The sequence below is a fragment of the Microtus oregoni genome, unplaced genomic scaffold (assembly GCF_018167655.1).
Source record: "Microtus oregoni isolate MIOR12 unplaced genomic scaffold, Mior012 000023F_ref0000262, whole genome shotgun sequence".
Taxonomy (NCBI): Eukaryota; Metazoa; Chordata; class Mammalia; order Rodentia; family Cricetidae; genus Microtus; species Microtus oregoni.
In genome coordinates, this window is record NW_024543082.1 from 18,802,470 (window position 1) to 18,822,429 (window position 19,960).

The 19,960-nt window shown below is 39.6% G+C and overlaps 1 protein-coding gene across 1 annotated transcript in view; it reads right to left on the reverse strand.

The window, feature by feature from the left end:
- Positions 1-213: 213 nt before the first annotated feature.
- The window catches only part of LOC121461611 (cell surface glycoprotein CD200 receptor 2-like), a 40,944-nt gene continuing 21,197 nt past the window's right edge, over positions 214-19,960 (reverse strand). Inside the window, exons 2-7 of the mRNA XM_041672705.1 lie at positions 19,185-19,505; positions 10,967-11,032; positions 9,535-9,852; positions 9,173-9,421; positions 378-492; positions 214-316 (exon numbers count right to left, since the gene is read on the reverse strand). Coding sequence (XP_041528639.1) covers positions 214-316; positions 378-492; positions 9,173-9,421; positions 9,535-9,852; positions 10,967-11,032; positions 19,185-19,505 — 1,172 coding nt within the window. The remainder of the gene's footprint in view (positions 317-377; positions 493-9,172; positions 9,422-9,534; positions 9,853-10,966; positions 11,033-19,184; positions 19,506-19,960) is intronic.

Sequence of the window (19,960 nt, forward strand, 5' to 3'; positions counted from 1 at the left end):
AGATTTTCATTTTCTAGAAATAAACAAAATAAGCAATATAAAAAAGCAATTAAGTAGGAATGAGCAGAAACTTGCAGGTGTCAAGAAACTCATAAATAAACTCATAAAGTGCCAGGAACTTCATTTCTACCACTGGTTCCTGAAAGAGAAGGCCAGGCTAAGTCCCTCCTCAGAACCGCAGCAAGGAGACACTTTTGCAAGCACCGTGGGCAACTATGCCTGGGCTCCTTTATTTAAAGAAAGCCTGGGGATGAAGAAGAGCTGCGGGAACAACGATGATTTGGCCACAGCACAGACTTTCCCAGTCAACTGTGAGCTCAAATTTTTAAGAATGTTTTCATCTAAGGGGTCTTAACACTGCAGTTTTCTGTTCCTACCTGAAATAATTTCTCTTCAGGAAGAAAACAAATCCTAGGATGAGCAGAATGATCCCCAGAAGGGAAAGTTTCACATAGAGAATGGTCAGCAGGGAATGCAGCGTGCTGGTGACACCTGTAACTACAGGCAAGGGCAAAGAACAAATCAGTTAAATAATAGTTCTAATCAAGGGATTAAGGCAAACAGCTATAAAATCACTGACAGTATTTTTAAAGTTTTAGGGAATGTCAAAATCAGAAAACCTTATCAATTGTACTTCAAATACTACTCATGTACTACTATTTCAGAATGAAATTTAGCATCCTAGTCCAGCTTTTATGATTCATAGACATTACCAAATATCTTATAGTGAATAGGTACAAAGTATTATTGTTAATCCTTCCCAGTTATATAAGGACAAAGTTCCTGTATAATCTTTATTTTATTTTTATGAAAATATAATTACACAATTTCTATCCATTCCTATTCCTTCATCCAACCTCCCAATGCTCCTTCTTAAATTCCTAACCTCTTCTTTCTTAATTGTTTTCCTTGCCTATTTTTATATAATATGCAAATGAAATCTGCTTAGTTTTTGTTGCTTGAATGTACATGATTTCAGAATTGGCCACTTGGTATTGGATAACCAATTATGGAGCCATCTCTGAGGAAAGATTATTTCTCCCCCGTTCAGTACCTCTTAATTATCTATAATTATTAGTTAAGGGGTGTCTTAGTTAGGGTCTTCATTGCTGTGAAGAGACAAGCAGACCATGGCAACACTTATAAAGACAACATTTAATTGGAGTGGCTTGTTTACTGTTTAAGAGGTTTGGTCCATTTTCATCATGACAGGGTGCATGGCAGCATGCAGGCAGATGTGGTGCTGGGGCTGAGAGTCCTACATCTTGAAAGCTACAGTAAGCCAACTGCCTCATTGGGTGGTTCCTAAGCATAGGAAACCTCAAAATCCATCCCCACAGTGACACACTTCCTCCAAGAAGACCATACTCACTCCAGCATAGCCACACCTCATTATAGTGCTGCTCCCTATAAGATTATGGGAGCCAATTACATTCAAACAAACAGAAGGGGTGAGGACCCATGAGATTTACCGCTACCATGCATGTATATCTATTGATGTTGACTTGTTGAGGTTTCATGGGTGAAGCTTTCCTGTCATTTCCAGGAGACACTAAGACAAAAAGGCAACCTACTGACTGGGAGAAGATCTTCATCAACCCAGCAACAAAGGTCTGATCTCCAAAATATATAAAGAACTCAAGAAACTAGACTTTAAAATGCTAAATAACCCAATTAAAAATTGGGGCACTGAACTGAACAGATAATTCTCAACAGAAGAAGTTCAAATGGCCAAAAGACACTTAAGGTCATGCTCAACCTCCTTAGCGATCAGGGTAATGCAAATCAAAACAACTTTGAGATATCATCTTACAGCTGTCAGAATGGCAAAAATGAAAAACACCAATGATAGCCTTTGCTGGAGAGATTATGGAGGAAGGGGTACCCTCATCCATTGCTGGTGGGAATGCAAACTTGTGCAACCACTTTGGAAATCAGTGTGGTGATTCCTCAGGAAATTCGGGATCAACCTACCCCTCGACCCAGCAATACCACTATTGGGAATATATCCAAGAGATGCCCTATTATATGACAAAAGCATTTGTTCAACTATGTTCATAGCAGCATTATTTGTAATAGCCAGAAACTGGAAACAACCTACATGTCCTTCAATGGAAGAATGGATGAAGAAAGTGTGGAATATATACACATTAGAGTACTACTCTGCGGTAAAAATAATGACTTCTCGAAGTTTGCATGCAAATGGATGGAAATAGAAAACACTATCCTGAGTGAGGTATCCCAGACCCAAAAAGATGAACATGGGATGTACTCACTCATAATTGGTTTCTAGCCATAAATAAAGGTCACTGAGTCTGTAATTTGTGATCCTAAAGAAGCTAAATAAGAAGGTGAACCCAAAGAGAAACATATAGTTATCCTCCTGGCTATGGGAAGTAGACAAGATTGCCGGGCAAAAAAACTGAGATCTTGGGGGTGGGGTGGGATGGGGGTAAAGGGAGAGGGGAAGATAAAAGTGAGAAGGGGAGGATGGAGGGAACTTGGGGAAACGGGATGATTGGGATATAGGAGGGTTGGATAGGGGAGTAGGGAAGCACATATATAAGTTAAGGGAGCCACCTTAGGGTTGACAAGAGTCTCGAACCTAGAGTGGCTCCCAGGTGCCCCAGGCAATGTCCCCAGTTAGTTCCTTGGGCAGCTGAGGATAGGGAACCTGAAATGACCCTATCCTATAGCCATACTGATGAATATCTTGCATATCACCATAGACTTCATCTGGCGATGGATGGAAATAGAGACAGAGACCCACACTGGAGCACCAGACTGAGCTCCCAAGGTCCCAATGAGGAGCAGAAGGAGGGAGAACATGAGCATAGAAGTCAGGACCACGAGGGGTGCGTCCACCCACTACGACAGTGGGGCTGATCTATTGGGAGCTCACCAAGGCCAGCTGGACTGTGACTGAAAAAGCAGGGGATAAAACCGGATTCTCTGAACATGGCGGACAATGAGGGCTGATGAGAAGCCAAGGACAGTGGCGCGGGGTTTTGATCCTACTTCATGTTCTGGCTTTGTGGGAGCCTAGCCAGTTTGGATGTTAACCTTCCTCGACCAGGATGAAGGGGGAAGGACCTTGGATTTTCCAAGGGGCAGTGAACCCTGACTGCTCTTTGGACTGGAGAGGAAGGAGGAGAAAAGTGGGGGGAGGGGGAGAGGGGTGGGAGGAGGAGGAGGGAAATGGGAGGCTGGGAGGAGGCGGAATTTTTTTTTCTTTTCAAAAAAAATATAAAATAAAAAAAACAAGCTAATAAACACACAAAAAAGTTTTTATCTATCTATCTATCTATCTATCTATCTATCTATCCATTCATTCATCCATTTTACATACCTGTCACAGTTACCCCTTATTCCTCTCCTCCCATTCCCTACTCCCCAGCTCCTCTCTACCTCCTCCCAATCCACTCTTTCCCTATTCCTGATCAGAAAGGAGCAGGCTTCCCATGGATATCATCAAAGCATCACTTATCAAATCACCTATAGACTAAGTGCCTTCCCTTTGGTTTAGGCTGGGCAAAGCAATCCAGTGTGAGGAATAGGTTCCTAAGAGCTAGTCAAAGAGGTAGAGAGAGTCACAACTCCCAGTGTTTGGAGCCTGACAAATAGAGAAAGCTACACAATTGTCACATATTAGGGTAATCCCATGCAGGCTCCCTCATTGTTTGCTCAGACTCTGAGTTTCTGTAAGCCAGGTTACATGTTTCTATGGGTTTTCTTTGATATCTTTGAACTCTCCGACTCCAAAAATACTTCCTCCCTTTCTTCAGAAGGATTCCTGGTGCCCAGCTTAATGTTTGACTGTGGATCTCTATATCTGTCTCCATCAGTTACTGGATGAAGGCTCTCTGATAACAATAGCAATATGATCATAGGACATGATCAGTTCAGGCTAGATATTCACTATTGCTAGGAGTCTTAGCTGGGATCATCCTTGTAGATTTGTGGGAGTTTCCCCTGTCAGGTTTCTACCTGATTCCCCAAATCCACCTTTTCCAGTTTTCTCCTTCAGTACTCTAAACCTCCAGTCACTCCCCAAACCAATCCATCAAGTTACTATGTCCATTCGTCCCCATTCTACCCACGACTTCTTTTCTATTTTCTTTTCCCAGGGACATCCGTGTGTCTCACCTTGGGTCCTCCTTGTTACCTAGTCTCTCTAGGTCTGTGGATTTTAACATGGCTATCTTATGTTTTGCAGTTAAAATCCACTTATGAGTGAGTACATACCTTGTTTGTTTTTCTAGTTCTGGATTACCTCTCTCAGGATGATTTTTTTTCCCTAGATCCATCCATTTGCCTTCAAATTTCCTGTTCCTCATTGTTTTTTTACAGATGAGTAATAATCCATTGTGCAAATGTACCACATTTACTTTATCCATTTTTTGGTTGAGTGGCGTCTAGATTGTTTCCAGGTTCTGGCTATTACAAATAATGCTTCTATAAACATAGTTGAGCAAGTGTCTTTGTGGCATGATTGAGCATCTTTTGGGTATATGTCCAGGAATGATATAGCTGGGTCTTGAGGTAGATTAATTCCCAGTTTTTTGATAAACTGCCAAATTAATTCCCAAAGTGGCTGTATAAGTTTGCACTTCCACTAGCAATGAAGGGGTGTTCCCTTTACTCCACACCCTCTCCAGCAAAAGGAGCCATTTTTATTTTTGTTCTTAGCCATTCTGACAGGTGTAAGATGGAATTTCAGAGTCAATTTGACTTACATCTCTCTATGACTAAGGATATTTGTCATATACTTAAGTGTTTTTCAGTCATTTGAGATTCTTCTGTTGAGAATTTTCTGTTTAGGTCTGTACCTTATTTTTAAAAATGGATTATTTGGTTTTTGATATCTAGTTTCTTGACTTCTTCATATATTTCAGGAATCAGGTCTCTGTCAGATGAGTGGTTGGTGATGATCTTTTTCCATTCTGTAGGTTGCTGTTTTGTCTTATTTACAGTGTCCTTTGCCTTTTAGAAACTTTTCAGTTTCAGGAAGGTCCTGTTTATTAACTGTCGAGTTTTGTGTCTGTGCTACTGGTGTCCTATCCAGGAAGTTGAAGAGACAAAATTTTATAGTAGATTTCCTGGTCCTATGGCTCTTTTAATAATATTCTATAATATTCCCCGAGAATTAGGTAAAGAAATTGTGTTATATAAGTATCCAAGGAAACTGGACATCCTATGATCACTGTGTTCTGCATTTTGATCATTTTTGGCATTCTATAATGGTTTCTATCTATTACAAAGAAAAACTTCTTTGGTAAAGGTTAAGAGCTACACTTACTAGTGGGCATAAGGGTATTTTGAATTCAGATAATCAATGCTCTGGTTTAGTAAAGGGCTGTAGTATATTCATCTCTAAGATCAATGACCTCACTAACCTTGAGTAGTTGGTTAGGTTTCCAGTACCAGGCACGATATTCCTCCTATTGAGTGGGTCTTGAATATAATTGGACAGCTTTTGGTTGCTACCAAGATATGGTTACTGTTTAACCTTAGGGACTAACCATGCTGGTCATTGCTGTGGTTCATAAGCTCCATAGCCAGGTGGGACTACCAAGTGCTTCCCTTTTGGGGCACCTTGCACAGCACTTTGGTGACTATGAGATTCAGTCTTCAGGGAGGAGGTTTTCGGGTCAAATCCAGCTTAGATCCTCTGAGTCCTCTGTCTGAAGGGCATCCCATGCAAATATTAGACTTTTGAAAGGCATTATTCTTTTTTTATTTAAAAAAAGTTTTGAGAATTTCGTACAATCATATTCACCTACAACTTCTCATCCTAACTCCAATAAGATCCCCATTCGCTTTGTTACCACACCAACTTTTTATCATTGTTTTTATAACACACTGACTTCAGTTTATCCTGCCCATTTACTCCTGGGTTGGGGCCTATGAGGAACTACAGCCTCAAAGATAGCTGACTCTCTCTCCTTAAGAACCCATCAACTGTCCTTAGTTCCACATTTTTCCTTGCAGGGACTCGGGGGTCTCTTTTCACTCCATGATAAACATTGATTGGCTTTAGCTTGCACAGGAAACTCCTTTGCTGGGAGCTTGTGAGTTTAGAGACCCTGCCTGTCAAGTCCAGAAGTCACTTCCTCTGACCTCTCCTGACCCTGGAATTTACCAAAAATTTTTCTGCTTTTTTTTTCCCCTTGACCAGTGGAAAGTTTCTGCTCTATCTACTGTTCACTTAAAAAGTGACCTCTCTGAAGAGCCATGAGAGTTGCAGTGATCTACGGGTAGAAAGATATAAATTTAGAGGGTAGTTTGATTCTACGTCCATTCTGCAGAATAGTAGCTTGTGAGCTCCACTCTTACGGGAAATCTGTCACTGGTCTGATACTCAACTGAGAGGCACGTTTTGGTTCAAGAGACAGGGTTTTCATTAGGGATGGAAGTGACCAAGGAAGGGATGTTTTTTATTTGTTTGTTTGTTTGTTTTTACCCATAAGGAACAAGCAGCTGTGGTTGAAACACAGTGGCTTACAACTCTATTCAGGTTCCCTATGTATTCTTTAATATTTGTGCATGGATTTTACACTTTACTAAATGATAAAAGACTTCTTTAAGACTCCCCATCCAGAGGCTCTTGGCAGCAATTGAAATACCAGGTACACATTTTCTTATGTAACTTATATCAATCAGAAGCAGTTAGTAGCCTCTATAACATCCATGCCATTTTCACTCACAGGCATTGATCACTCATCAGTTGATGGACATCTAAGCTGTGTCCATGACCTAGGACAGGAGCATCCATGAACACGGATGGGTATATAGCTCTGTAGTCAGAGTACTTTTATGTTCCCAGGAGTGGAAGAGCTTGGTCATATGGGAGATCTCTTTCTAGTTTTCTAAGGTACAGCCACATTTATCTCCATGGTGGATGCACCAATTGTACTCCCAACAGTGCATGAAGTTTCCCCGACTTCAAACATCTACTGTCTTTTATTTTAATATTAAGTATTCTGGCTGAATTAAGACCAAAATCTCAAAGTAGTTTTAATTGGCATTACACTGATAGTTAAGAATAGTGAGCCAAGCCGGGCGGTGGTGGCGCACGCCTTTAATCCCAGCACTCAGGAGGAAGAGGCAGGTGGAGCTCTGTGAGTTCGAGGCCAGCCTGATCTACAAGAGCTAGTTCCAGGACAGGCTCCAAAGCCACAGAGAAACCCTGTCTCGAAAAAAAAAAAAAAAGAATAGTGAGCCATTTAAAAATATTTCTAGATCATTTGTATTTCGTCTTCGAAGAACAATCTATTCAGATTCATAGCTCATTTTTAAATTTGGTTGTTTCTTTTCCAGGTGTATTTTATTTATTTATTTAGTTAGTTAGTTAGTTAGTTAGTTAGTTGAGATTTCTGCCTCCTCCCCGCCACCGCCTCCCATTTACCTCCCCCTCCCCCAATCAAGCCCTTCTCCCTCATCAGCCCGAAGAGCAGTCAGGGTTCCCTGCCCTTTGGGAAGTCCAAGGACCTCCCACCTCCATCCAGGTCTAGTAAGGTGAGCAACCAAACTGCCTAGGCTCTCACAAAGCCAGTACGTGCAGTAGGATCAAAAACCCATTGCCATTGTTCTTGACTTCTCAGCAGTCCTCATTGTCCACTATGTTCAGTGAGTCCGGTTTTATCCCATGATTTTTCAGACCCAGGCCAGCTGGCCTTGGTGAGTTCCTGATAGAACATCCCCATTGTCTCAGTGTGTGGGTGCACCCCTCTCGGTCCTCAGTTCCAAGCTCATGTTCTCTCTCCTTCTGCTCCTGATTTGGACCTTGAGATTTCAGTCCGGTGCTCCAATGTGTGTCTCCATCTCAGTCTCCTTTCATCGCCTCATGAAGGTTAATATTCAGGAGGATGCCTATATGTTTTTCTTTGGGTTCACCTTCTTATTTAGCTTCTCTAGGATCATGAATTATAGGCTCAATGTCCTTTATTAATGGCTAGAAACCAATTATGAGTGAGAACATCCCATGTTCCTCTTTTTGGGTATGGCTTACCTCACTTAGGATAGTGTTTTCTATTTCCATCCATTTGCTTTCAAAATTCAAGAAGTCATTGTTTTTTACTGCTAAGTAGTAGTCTAATATGTATATATTCCATACTTTCTTAATCCATTCTTCCATTGAAGGGCATCTAGGTTGTTTCCAGGTTCTGGCTATTACAAACAATGCTGCTATGAACATAGTTGAGCATATACTTTTGTTGTATGATAGGGCATCTCTGGGTATATTCCCAAGAGTGGTATTTCCTGAGAAACCGCCACACTACTTTCCAAAGTGGTTGCACAAGTTTGCATTCCCACCAGCAAAGGATGAGTGTACCCCTTACTCCACAACCTCTCCAGCAAAGACAATCATTGGTATTTTTTATCTTAGCCATTCTGACAGGTGTAAGATGGTATCTTAAAGTTGTCCTGATTTGCATTTCCCTGATCACTAAGGAAGTTGAGCAAGACCTGAAGTGTCTTTTGGCCATTTGAAGTTCTTCTGTTGAGAATTCTCTGTTCAGCTCAGTGCCCCATTTTATAATTGGGTTGATTAGTTTTTTACAGCCTAGTTTCTTGAGTTCTTTATATATTTTGGAGATCAGACCTTTGTCAGTTGCGGGGTTGGTGAAGATCTTCTCCCAGTCAGTGGGTTGCCTTTTTGTCTTAGTGACAGCGTCCTTTGCTTTACAGAAGCTTCTCAGTCTCAGGAGGTCCCATTTATTCAATGTTGCCCTTAATGTCTGTGCTGCTGGGGTTATACGTAGGGAGTGGTCTCCTCTGCCCATGCGTTGTAGAGTATTTCCCACTTTCTCTTCTATCAGGTTCAGTGTGTTCGGACTGATATTGAGGTCTTTAATCCATTTGGACTTGAGTTTTGTGCATGGTGATAGATATGGATCTATTTTCATTCTTCTACAGATTGACATCCAGTGTATTTCATTTTTTTAATGACTTGCATATCTAGATATGAATCCTCTATCAGATCTGTATACTACTTGTCCAGTCAATTAACAATTTCCTTTGTAGTTCAGAAACTTCTTAATCTCATGAATTTCCCACTTGTTGGCTTTTTTTAAATCTAAATTACCTAGCAACCAGAGTCCTATTGAGAAAGCCCTTACCTGAGTCTATACACTGCAGGGCATTTAGTCTTTAAATATGGGACACTTACCTTGATTGAGTTCTATGGGCAGAGTCTGGTTGCCAGTTGGATGGGAGACAAAACAGAACACAGCAGACACATTGTTCTGCTCCCAGTGGTATGAGCTCCTGACAGTCACAGTGCCATTGCTGTGTGATTCCTGCTTAGTGACGTGATCCCCATCTGGACTCCAAAAGATCTGCGCAGCCGGCTTGCCTGCAGTTGCCTCACAAACTGCTGTTCTGTTTTCCCCTGGCAGCAGGGTTACTGTTGGAGGCACTGTGGAGATGGAAGCAAAAAATGATTCAGTCTTGTCCCAAATTACAAAGGCGTCTGATTCTATCTACAATCTGGTGACCTGAAATAGCACGATATGTGACCCTGTCACTTACCTAGCACTTGGAGGTCATGTCTCCTTTGGAAATTCCCCTGCAGTGTTGCTATTTCACATGAATAAAGCCCGTCATGACCGAGGGCCACTGCATTGATCTGAAGGTCAGGACTCTGGTCAGGTGTGGATGCCCAGGTGATTCTCTTATCTGTACAGTTTGTTTCATTGATCTCCTTTATTTCTGCTCTGTAGGATATTCTGCAGGGAGGCTGCCCTCTGAGGGCTATGACCCACATTATTAATACTGCTTCTGTCATTGGAAGAGCAGGGCAGCACAGCAGAGCCTTTGCACCCATCTGTACAAACAGTGTAGTGTTAACTGGACACAAACACAGAAAGAATGAGAAAAGGAAACCTGCGTTAAGTCTGTCTACAGCAGTGTACATGAAGTTACAGAAGAGCATTGCTTGACTTATGAGTGTATTCCAGATAAATTTGATTTTTTCACATTTCTTGTTTCTGTGTGTTCAATCTATAGAAACTAAATATATTATTCACCTTCTAAAGTAAAAATTAAATGCCTGTTGGCTGCATGCATCATGTACTATAAAACCTCCCACTTCTTATATACTGACTAAGCATCCATGATGGACACAGGTTTGCTTAGTGGTGATTACTCAACAAAATTATATGTTATAGTCACCTGTAACAAAAAAAAAGTCAGTAATGTTATCACTTTAACATGAGCAGAAGTCACGGTGAATAAACCTTGACTCGGATAAGCATTGTATTAACCAGCTCAACTACACCATTTCAGTGGCACTTGCCTCTTTGAGGTCTCCAGGTCCTCACAACTCACATCAAACAAAAGTCATCTAATTAGATGACAAAGGGTTCTTTAGCAGAGACTTGGGAGGGTGCTAAATCCCATAGCTTCTCTTACTCTAAGACAGCAAAGCTGCAGAGGCCATCATTCAGGGTCCCTCCTGACATAACTCTCACATCACCAGATTCTTCCACTCATCCTAAGTCTCTCCAAAAGCTAAAGCATTAGGTGCTGTTTCTAAGCAAGGTGAACTCTCCATTTCCTCAGTTCTGAACACAAGATAGAGAAGAACAGTACCTTCTGTCTTAGGTAATGAACCATTCTGTGATGCTTGATTTCCATTTGTACCACTTGACTCTAGAAAATATTTAAATAAGAATGTTTAAATGTTTAAATAATTATAAGGCAATAATTAGAAGTTTAATCATCACTGACATGTCAATACCTTGGAAATTATATTTTAAAGGTATTAACCCATTATTTACCATTTATGAATGACCTTATTTTGTCAAATAGTTTGTAGAGTAACCCTGATTTCCTTCTTCCAGCTCCTTGACAGTTCCAGTGTAGGCATACCACATAAGATAGCTTGGTTAAATTCCTTTCTCCACATGCCATCCCCTAATTAAAGCCAGAATTCCGGCCACAAGATAGAGAAGAATAATGCTTTCTGTCATGGGTAATGAACTACTCTGTGTCATTTGATTCCAATCCACACCTGAACATCTTGACTCTAGAAAATATTTAAATAAGAGTGTTAAATATTTAAATGATTATAAAATGGTAATTAGAAGTTGTATCATCATATGTCAATATCTATTTCAACATTTTTAAAAAATAGACTTATTACATATTAAGAAAGTATTACCTTTTATGAGGAACCTTATTTTGTTGAAAATTTGTAGAGTAGCCCTGCTTTCCTTATTCCAGCCCCTTGCCGGTTAGGCATAATGCATGATCTGACTTGATTAAACTCCTTTTTCCAGATGTCACTTACTGGTAGATATTCAGTCACACTGTGAGCCCAAAGTTTGCATTTGCATTGATTAAATAAAAATAACCGTGGATTAGGAGACTGAGTTACAACTAGTTGACAGGAAGTAATCATAGAGCACCAGAGAGCATGAAGAAGAGAAACAGAAACACAGGAAGTAGTAGGGTGGGATTTGGAGTGGCACATCGTTCTTTGTTTTCATTTGGAAGGGCAGGACAGGGGCTTTTTGAAGACACCAGCAAGGAGAGGTTATCTAGCTGTGACCAGCATCTCTGAGCTAGCAGGTTTTCAACCCAGCCTTTGAATCTTGAGTCTTATCTATAAACAGAATATAAAGATTTAGTTAAAGCAACCTTTAGTGGCCTTGAGAGAGCCAGTGCCCACTGGAACAGAATTTCTGTCAGGCTGCCACCCTAGTGCCACCTGATGAGGAAGCAGGCATGTAACTGTGGAGTAACTGTTGTTGGCTGAAATAGCAGTTGATTAAGGTGCAGACACAGTGCCGAAATGTAACCAACATTTGGTGTTCCTGTGTGCGGCAAGATCACACATATATTTAAATGAGTAGTCATTAGTGGGTCTTACTATTAGAGAAAGATTAGATGGTGTGGTCTTGTTTGTAGAAATGTGTTGCTGTGGGTGGACTTTGGAGTTTTAGGAGCTCAACTTAGACTCAGTGATTACCTCTTCCTGCTGCCTTCAGATTCAGACCCAAGTATAGAACACTCAGCTGCATGCCTCCATTCTAACAACAATGAAGGTAATGGACTAAGGCTCTGAAACTGTAATCAAGACCCAATTAAATGCTTTCCTTTATAAGAGTTGCCATCTTCATGGTTTCTTTTCTCTGCCTAAGACAGATGCTTTTCAAGAAATAAATAACTAGACAGGAAGAAAAGAATAAAATTATTTCCTTACCCTAACATATTTATGCTACTATGAGGCATCATCATGTTCTTTAAAAGTAGAATTGAACTAATTCTAAATGCACATCTCAAGTATAAAAGAAAAAATTCCTATGCCAATTAACAAGAGACAATAAAAGCACATAAGATCTTTAATTAAAAACAGAGAAGGATACAAAGAAAACTCTCACTCTCTGTTCCTTGAGAACCAATTCCTGATGGTCCTTCCTAGCATGAAGGCATAAGTCACAAATCAATCCCACACAAGTTTGGAATTATGATTAATAAAAGGGTTATTTATTTAAAAGAAAAACTTACAGATCACTGTACTAGACAACAGCACTCTGCATGACCAGGAAAAGGGGTCTACTAGCCAGAAGCAGAGTCTGAAGCAAGAGAGAGAGCTCACAGCTACCACTGCTTTAAAAAGCAGCAGAGATCATGCCCAAATGGGCTGGTATCTTAAAGGCTATTGGCTGAAGGAGCAGAAGGAGCTCCCACAGTACCTCCCCCTTTTGTTTAAGTAAGAGAGTTCTAAATGTATTACAAAATTATCTACAATAAGAACAAATATCCTATTCTAATAGCTTAAGTCTTGTATAATAAATAACTTGGTCAAGTCATGGGAGGAAAGTAACATTATTTATCTAGTCTTCAATCCCATCGAAGATATGAGAAGGGTAATGTTAGCTGAGTGATTAGGAAGTGAGATCAAACAGCTTCCAAAACATGCATCAAATCACAGAGACAACTGGCTACCTGGGCAATGACCCAAAGTCATGTTTTCAGCTTGAAACAACCAACTTTGGCTAAGGCCTAGAATAATTGACAGATTATTTTTAAAGACAAGAGAATTTTCAAAACCGTCTTACCCTGTCTTGGCAAGAGACAGTTCTGCTTATCCATTTCCGGATACTATGTATTTTGTCAGTAGTTGAGGTATGGGCAGTTCCTTGCCCAGAAGCTGGTTTTGCCAAGAAGAAGACAAGCTCCAAGAGGAGTGTCTTTGGTGCTCAAAAATCTCTCAAGAATACATTGGTGTTGCCAGGAACAATTGTGTCTTGTTACCACAGAACTCTAAGTTAGATTAAATGCCATTTTCTTCAGCTCTTTGAAGAGGTTAAAGCTTATCTATTTATACAGAATATAATCCCTATGTATCTAAAGAACCTGATTAGTCTAACTATAAATATGATAAACATAGATGACTATTGATCTATAATTCCTAATACCTATCTAACTTGAAGACTAAGACAATAGACAACTGTGCAATAAATGAGGACAATGACCTCCGAATGTAAACAATGTATAAGTTCTTGATCAGAGGTAGAAATGTACACTGCAATATGGTAAATATATATATATATATATACATACATAAAAATGTTTTAAACAGAGGTAGAAGCATGCATGCATACAATATTCAATATAATTTAACTTTATATTCATATATAAGAATCTATACCAATGTAGTTGTCTATAAACAATAACTCACAAATACCAATCTATTATCCCATCATCCAATTTTTCCACTTTTTTTTTTCTAAAGATCCCTGAGCTTATAAAATTCCTCCCCAAACCCTCAACCGAAAACAACCCCTAAATGATGTCTCTAAACCTGAGGACAAACTTTGCTGGGAGAGCAAAGTGCCTATATTGGCATTCTGTTCGTCACTTTCTTCTGTGTCCCTAAGAATGGCTGGCAGTCCATGAAGCAAGAACTACAAAGGACCATCTCACCTGTAGGTAAATTCAGCAGTCATTTTTCTGTGTGTCCTGCATGTCCAATTCTTTCATCAAACAGTTCAGGCAAGAGCAGTTTCTTTCCCAAATGACTAGCCAATTCTATAAGGAGCTTCACTGATGCCCTTCTTCCTCTGATACTACCAGGAACAGATGAGTCTCATTGTCATAAAAAAGTCCTAAGTTTTTAAAACATTTTAAATGCCATATTCTGTAGTCTTTGAAAGGTTTGAAGAATACCTAGCCATCTGAAAAACATCTCTGTACATCTAGAAAACCTAACTAACATGACTACAAGACTGACTATTATAGATGACTATTTATTAACATATGTTTCTTAACTTTACCCTTTTTTAAATCATTATCTTTATTTTATGACTCTCAATACTCTTTTTATTCTCTCTTCCAAGCCTACATACTTTTATCCAACACTATGACTCATTTGTATTTGTCTTTATTGCACATCTGCAATTCTTTACTGTCCAGAAGCACTTTTTAAAATACTAAGCACTTCTTAAAACTTAAGCTGTGCCATTACTATGGTATATATGGTACTTCCTGCTTGCCAGTCCAGTCCAGCATGGTGGAGTCAGTCACGTTTCTGAGAGCCATGCACATAGCCCCATTCTCAGGCACACAGCCAGTCCACATTGCCATTTTTCAAACTGAAGCAGTCTGCTCACAAACCCTACTCAAATGCTTTGTAGCTGAACCTCTTGCCTGAAAGAGTCAAGAGTTACACTGGTAGCATGATCCAAAAAGCAGCATTTCAAAACAGTGTGGTTTCTTTTCTGCTACAGCTGAATCAGGAAAACTTCTCTTAAAGGATATGTGCCACACTGCCAGCAAACAGTAAGAAGCTGTGTTAAACTCTGTATTTTTCTGTCTAGAATTCCTTTTCAAGCCCTCTTGGGTTTTAAGTGGATTTTAATCAACCACATTGGCACCGATTTGTTGCATGGAGGCTGCTTGTTGGCTCCCAGCTGCCCAGCTTGCTTAGACCCAAAATAAGCACACAGAAACTGTATTAATTAAATCACTGCTTAGCCCGTTAGCTTAGCTTCTTATTGACTAACTCTTACATATTAATTTAACCCATTTCTACTCATCTGTATGGCCACATGACAGTGGCTTACTGACAAAGTTTCAGCATGTCTGACTCTGGTGGAAGCTCCATCGCTTCTCTCTGACTCCGCCCTTCTTTCTCCCAGCATTCAGTCTAGGTTTCCCTGCCTACCTAAGTTTTGCCTTGGTACAGGTCCAAAGCAGTTTCTTTATTCATTAATGGTAATCACAGCACACAAAGAGGGTCCCATATCAGTTCTCTCAAATCTTCTTCCTTCTTTTGGTTGGGGAAGATAATTTTGAGGTTACATAAACCTTTCAGTGGGTCTTATTCCATCAAACCACATTAGCCTGGAAGTAATTCACATGAAGCTTTTGCAGCCACTATGGAAATCAATATGGTGATTCCTCAGAAAATTGGGAATTGACCTAACTCAAGACAAAGCTATACCTCTCCTGGGCATATACTCAAAGGAAGCTCCACCATACTACAAGGACATTTGTCCAGCTACATTCATAGCAGCGTTATTCACAATAACCAGAAACTGGAAACAATTTAGATATTCATCAACAGAAGAAGAGATAAAGAAAATGTTGTACACCCTTCTAAGAACTAACCAGGTCCAACCCTGCTTGTAAGATACACTGTTTCTTTGGGGTTACTATTGACAATTTGTCAAAAGCAGAGAAGTATTGAACTGTATGTGCAACATCCCTCCTGACCAAGATTCTTTCTTTGAGGTTACAAACAACCAGGAGTAATTTAAGGAGGACATACAGTGAGCATATAGTTTAATGGCACAGAATGGTGGCAAATGTACTGCAGCTGCTGTTTAGGTTGGGCAAGCAGCCAAGAAGCAAACACAGCTGTCTGTGGAGAGGCAGTTTAATGGCAAACAATAGAGAATCTGATACAAACAAACCCAATTAAGAAGACCTTATTTCCATTATTTATCTAATCATCAAACAAACTTGCTAATTTTGATTGGTTTCATACTTACTTATTAGATGGTGTTCTGGATCATTTTGTGTCCTTTCTGAAATAGAAAACAAGATTAAGTATTAAGATGGCTTGAGAAAACGCTAAGGTGGTATTCAAAGTTATCAATAAGGTCAGAGTTATTTAGAGAGGATGTCATTGTTGCCACAACAGAGAATCCAATAATCCAGGCCAAGTTCAGCATGCATAATTCACGGAACTTCACCCAGAGATCATGGCACACAAAGCAAAGTTCTTTCCAAGCATAAAGAAAGACTACTGTCAACACAGCATAACCTTCATCTGACTTCTTTGGTTCTCTCCTCCTCATTCTTCAGGTAGATGAACACATAGACCATGTGTGACCTCTGAAACCTGCAATATAATAAAACATTCAACCCCCAGGTGCTCCTAAGACTGTGAATGACCACAGGAAAAAGAAGTTTTGGGTGAGATTCTAGGTGTTCATTTTGAAACAAAGACTGTGCCTCTCACTTCCTGCATTCTCACACAACATGCATCTTCCTGGACAGATAATGACCTCTGCATTTTTCTGATGTCCCCAATCAGAAACTGACCTAGGACAATTAAGAAGCACAGAGCTACAAGTCAATGCATATATCTGGGTGGCTGTTCCTGGCTCTTTAGGATAATCTCCTTGTACTCTGCCTTGCTTCACAAGATGCCTTTCCTCATTCTAGGAGAGAAATGCTTTCTTGAAAACACCCAAGTCTCCTTCTGTCCACATTGGTACTTACACAAACCAATTTCTATTATGAACATAAAAAACAAAGGTAAATTGTATGCAAAAACAGGGGCATTTTAAGTATCCCCTTAGAAAAATATTTCAAGAGGAAAAATAAAATAAAATAAAAATAAAATACTTTTATTGTATTTCCAAATTTTACTAATTATAAGCATTGTTATAGTTCCAGAACATATTTCTTTCCACATTTCATAGGCAGTTCGCTGAGTACTCTGGGCTCAAAAATAAAAGGAATATTTTTGTTCTTTCCCAGTGATCCCCATTTCCCTAAAGATGGCTATATATTTAGCTAAAATTTAAACTAATCCTAAAAAGAAATGTATTTAACTTCTACAAAAGAGCAACAATCCCCAAAAGTAAGATATGATTTCTATTTGTAAGGTACTATAAGTTTTGATGGAACTGGACATATTTTTATATAATGCACAGGGAAAAGAAATGTGTGATGAATGAGGGACATAGACCTTACAAAGGAAAAGGATAATTGTGATAGGCATAAAAGTGGATATTCTGAAATAGATGGGAATGGCATAGCAACGATGATGATGGAGATGAGAGAAGGCTGGACCAGGGAAGATGGGTCATGTGTGTGAGCTTGAGGACCTCTGCTGAATCTTCAGTATCCACATACGAGGTAGAAGATGACAGCTCCTGTCTCCAATCCAGTGCTAAGGCAGCAACAGGAGCATCTCAGTATCTCACTGACTAGCCAGCCTAACAATTCCATCGAGTCCTGAGTTCACCGAGAAACCTTGTCTCAAAAAATAAGGTAGAGAGCAATTTAGGAAGACACCAAATGTCACCCTCTGTCTTCCACATACACACTTGTGCAGACACATACGTGCACACATATATGTGTACTTGCATGCACATGTGCACACACAAAGATGGGGCAATGGAAAGTAGCATTGTTCAGCTTGGCAAGGTTCCTTCCTGAAGTGATCCAAGAAGGTAGGTAGAAAGCTCTGGAGAGTCATTTCGTATTCTGGGCAATAGTCTCGTATGAGGCATGCGATTCGCAAACACTTTCTCATATTCTGTGAGGTGCCTTTTCATTTGCGATAATAATTTTTGGTGAAGAAACATATTGAATTTTGACAGTCTCTTCTGTCTGCTTTTGCTGTTGTTTTATGCTTTTGTAATAATATCTAGGAAATGATTACAAAATCCAAGATCAAGGCTTAGTTTTTTTATGCAGATATATGGTTGATGTAAAAAGTAGTTTTGTAGGTTAATTTCCTATATTTAAATCAGTTGAGGGTCTTGGGCAAGGTGACACATACCTTTAAGCCCAGTATTTGGAGAAAGGGGCAGGGGAATCTCTGAGCTCCAGCACAGCCTAGTCTGCACAGAGAGTTTCAGGCCAGGAAAGACTACACAGTGAAACACAGTTTGAAAAAAACAAAGAAAAACAAAACCCAACAACATCAGAAAGTAAATTGAGAGTCATATAGAGATGACTCAGATGTTAAGAGCATTGGCTGCTCTTCCAGAGGGCCTGGGTCCAATTCCCAGCATCTACATGGTAAACCAAGTGTAATTCCAGTCCCAGAGGCACCAGCCATGTATGTGGTACACAGACATACGTGCTGGCTAAAACACCCATTAACAGAAAATAAAAATAATAAAAAAGTCAACTAATCGTAGATGGAATTTTATTCTACACATTTAATTCTACTATATTGATCTCACTACAGTATTTAAGTAGCTATATTTTAATAATGAAATTTGGAATAGAGAAATCTTTCTGCTTTATGCAGATTATTTTGGCTTCTCAGGGTCTATTACACAATATGATGTGAACTTTAGAATTAAGTTTGATTTGTTGGAGATGATGTTCAATCTTGGGGTGTGTCATCATTATAATACTGAGTCTTCCAAGATGATGACAATCAAATATTTTTACATCTTAATTTTTTTGTTTATTCATGCTACAAATCTGAGCATAACTTCTGCAAATTCTAATCAACAAAAAACAGAAAAAACAATGACAAAAAAGAAAACGATATCATTGTGATCATTTCTGAACCTGTCAAATAAATGTTTTAATCTCTAACAACAAGAACAGTCAGTAAGTGGCCTGCTGTGACAGCGCATACCTTTAACCCAAGCACTAGGGAGGCAGAGGTAGGTGGATCTCTGTGAGTTCCATGACAGCCTTATCTACAAAGAGAGCTCCAGGGAAGCCAGACCCCATCTCAAAAAGACCAGTATCTTCCATTATTTTCCCTCTACTGTTCTTGACCCCACCCTTTTCTCCCCCTACACAAATACTTTATTTTCTCATAACTGTCACAGCATGGAAGACAAGGTAGACTGTGGATCTGATGATACAAATGTTCCAACTTTAACCACAGTGTCTGAAAGTCGGGATTGCCTCTTTCACAGCAACAGGATGGAAAAGCTATGGATGGTCTGGGGTAGAGCACTCACCTTTCACACGGAGGGCTATTATGTTGCTATTAATAACCACAGAATTAAAGTTTACAGAACAACTATACGACCCAACGTCACTGGGATATACTGGTTCAAAATGTAGAGTAAAAACTGAACCATGGACCTTGTCTTCCCAACCAGTATGTTGCTGAGGTCCAATCTCAAGAGGTAAACAGTTTTGTCCACTGTACTTGCACCAAGTCACATTAGGTCTCTGAGCACAATATGTCACAGGACATTCCATTTTAAAGAACTCTCCCACTGTGGCATATTCTGAATGCCTGGGAACGGTAACTTGTACTTGACATGGCCTTTCACCTAAAACACAAAAAGAAAACTGTAATGAGTATGATCTTCTCAAAGAATCATAGATACCACAGCAATTATTTCCACCAAAGATTTCTCAGGCAGAATTCCATAATCTTCCTCAATACTATTTTCAGTACTTTATCTCCTCTAGCTCAGTGTGGTGCATAGCTGCACATAATCAATATATGCTTTAAAAATAAATTGCTTCACTGAGTGCTGGAGGCTCACACATTTAATCCCAGCACTCTGGAGGCAGAGTAAGGCAGGTTTCTGAATTTGAGGCCACACTGCTCTACAGAGCAAGTTCCAGGACAGCCAGGGCTACACAGAAAAACCCTGTCTCAAAAAACAAACATAAAAACAATTAGTTAATTAGTGAAACATTTAAATTTGATTTTATATGTTTTTTTAAGAACATAGTTTCCTCCAGGGCTAGAGTGTACAATAGTTACTGTAACATATCA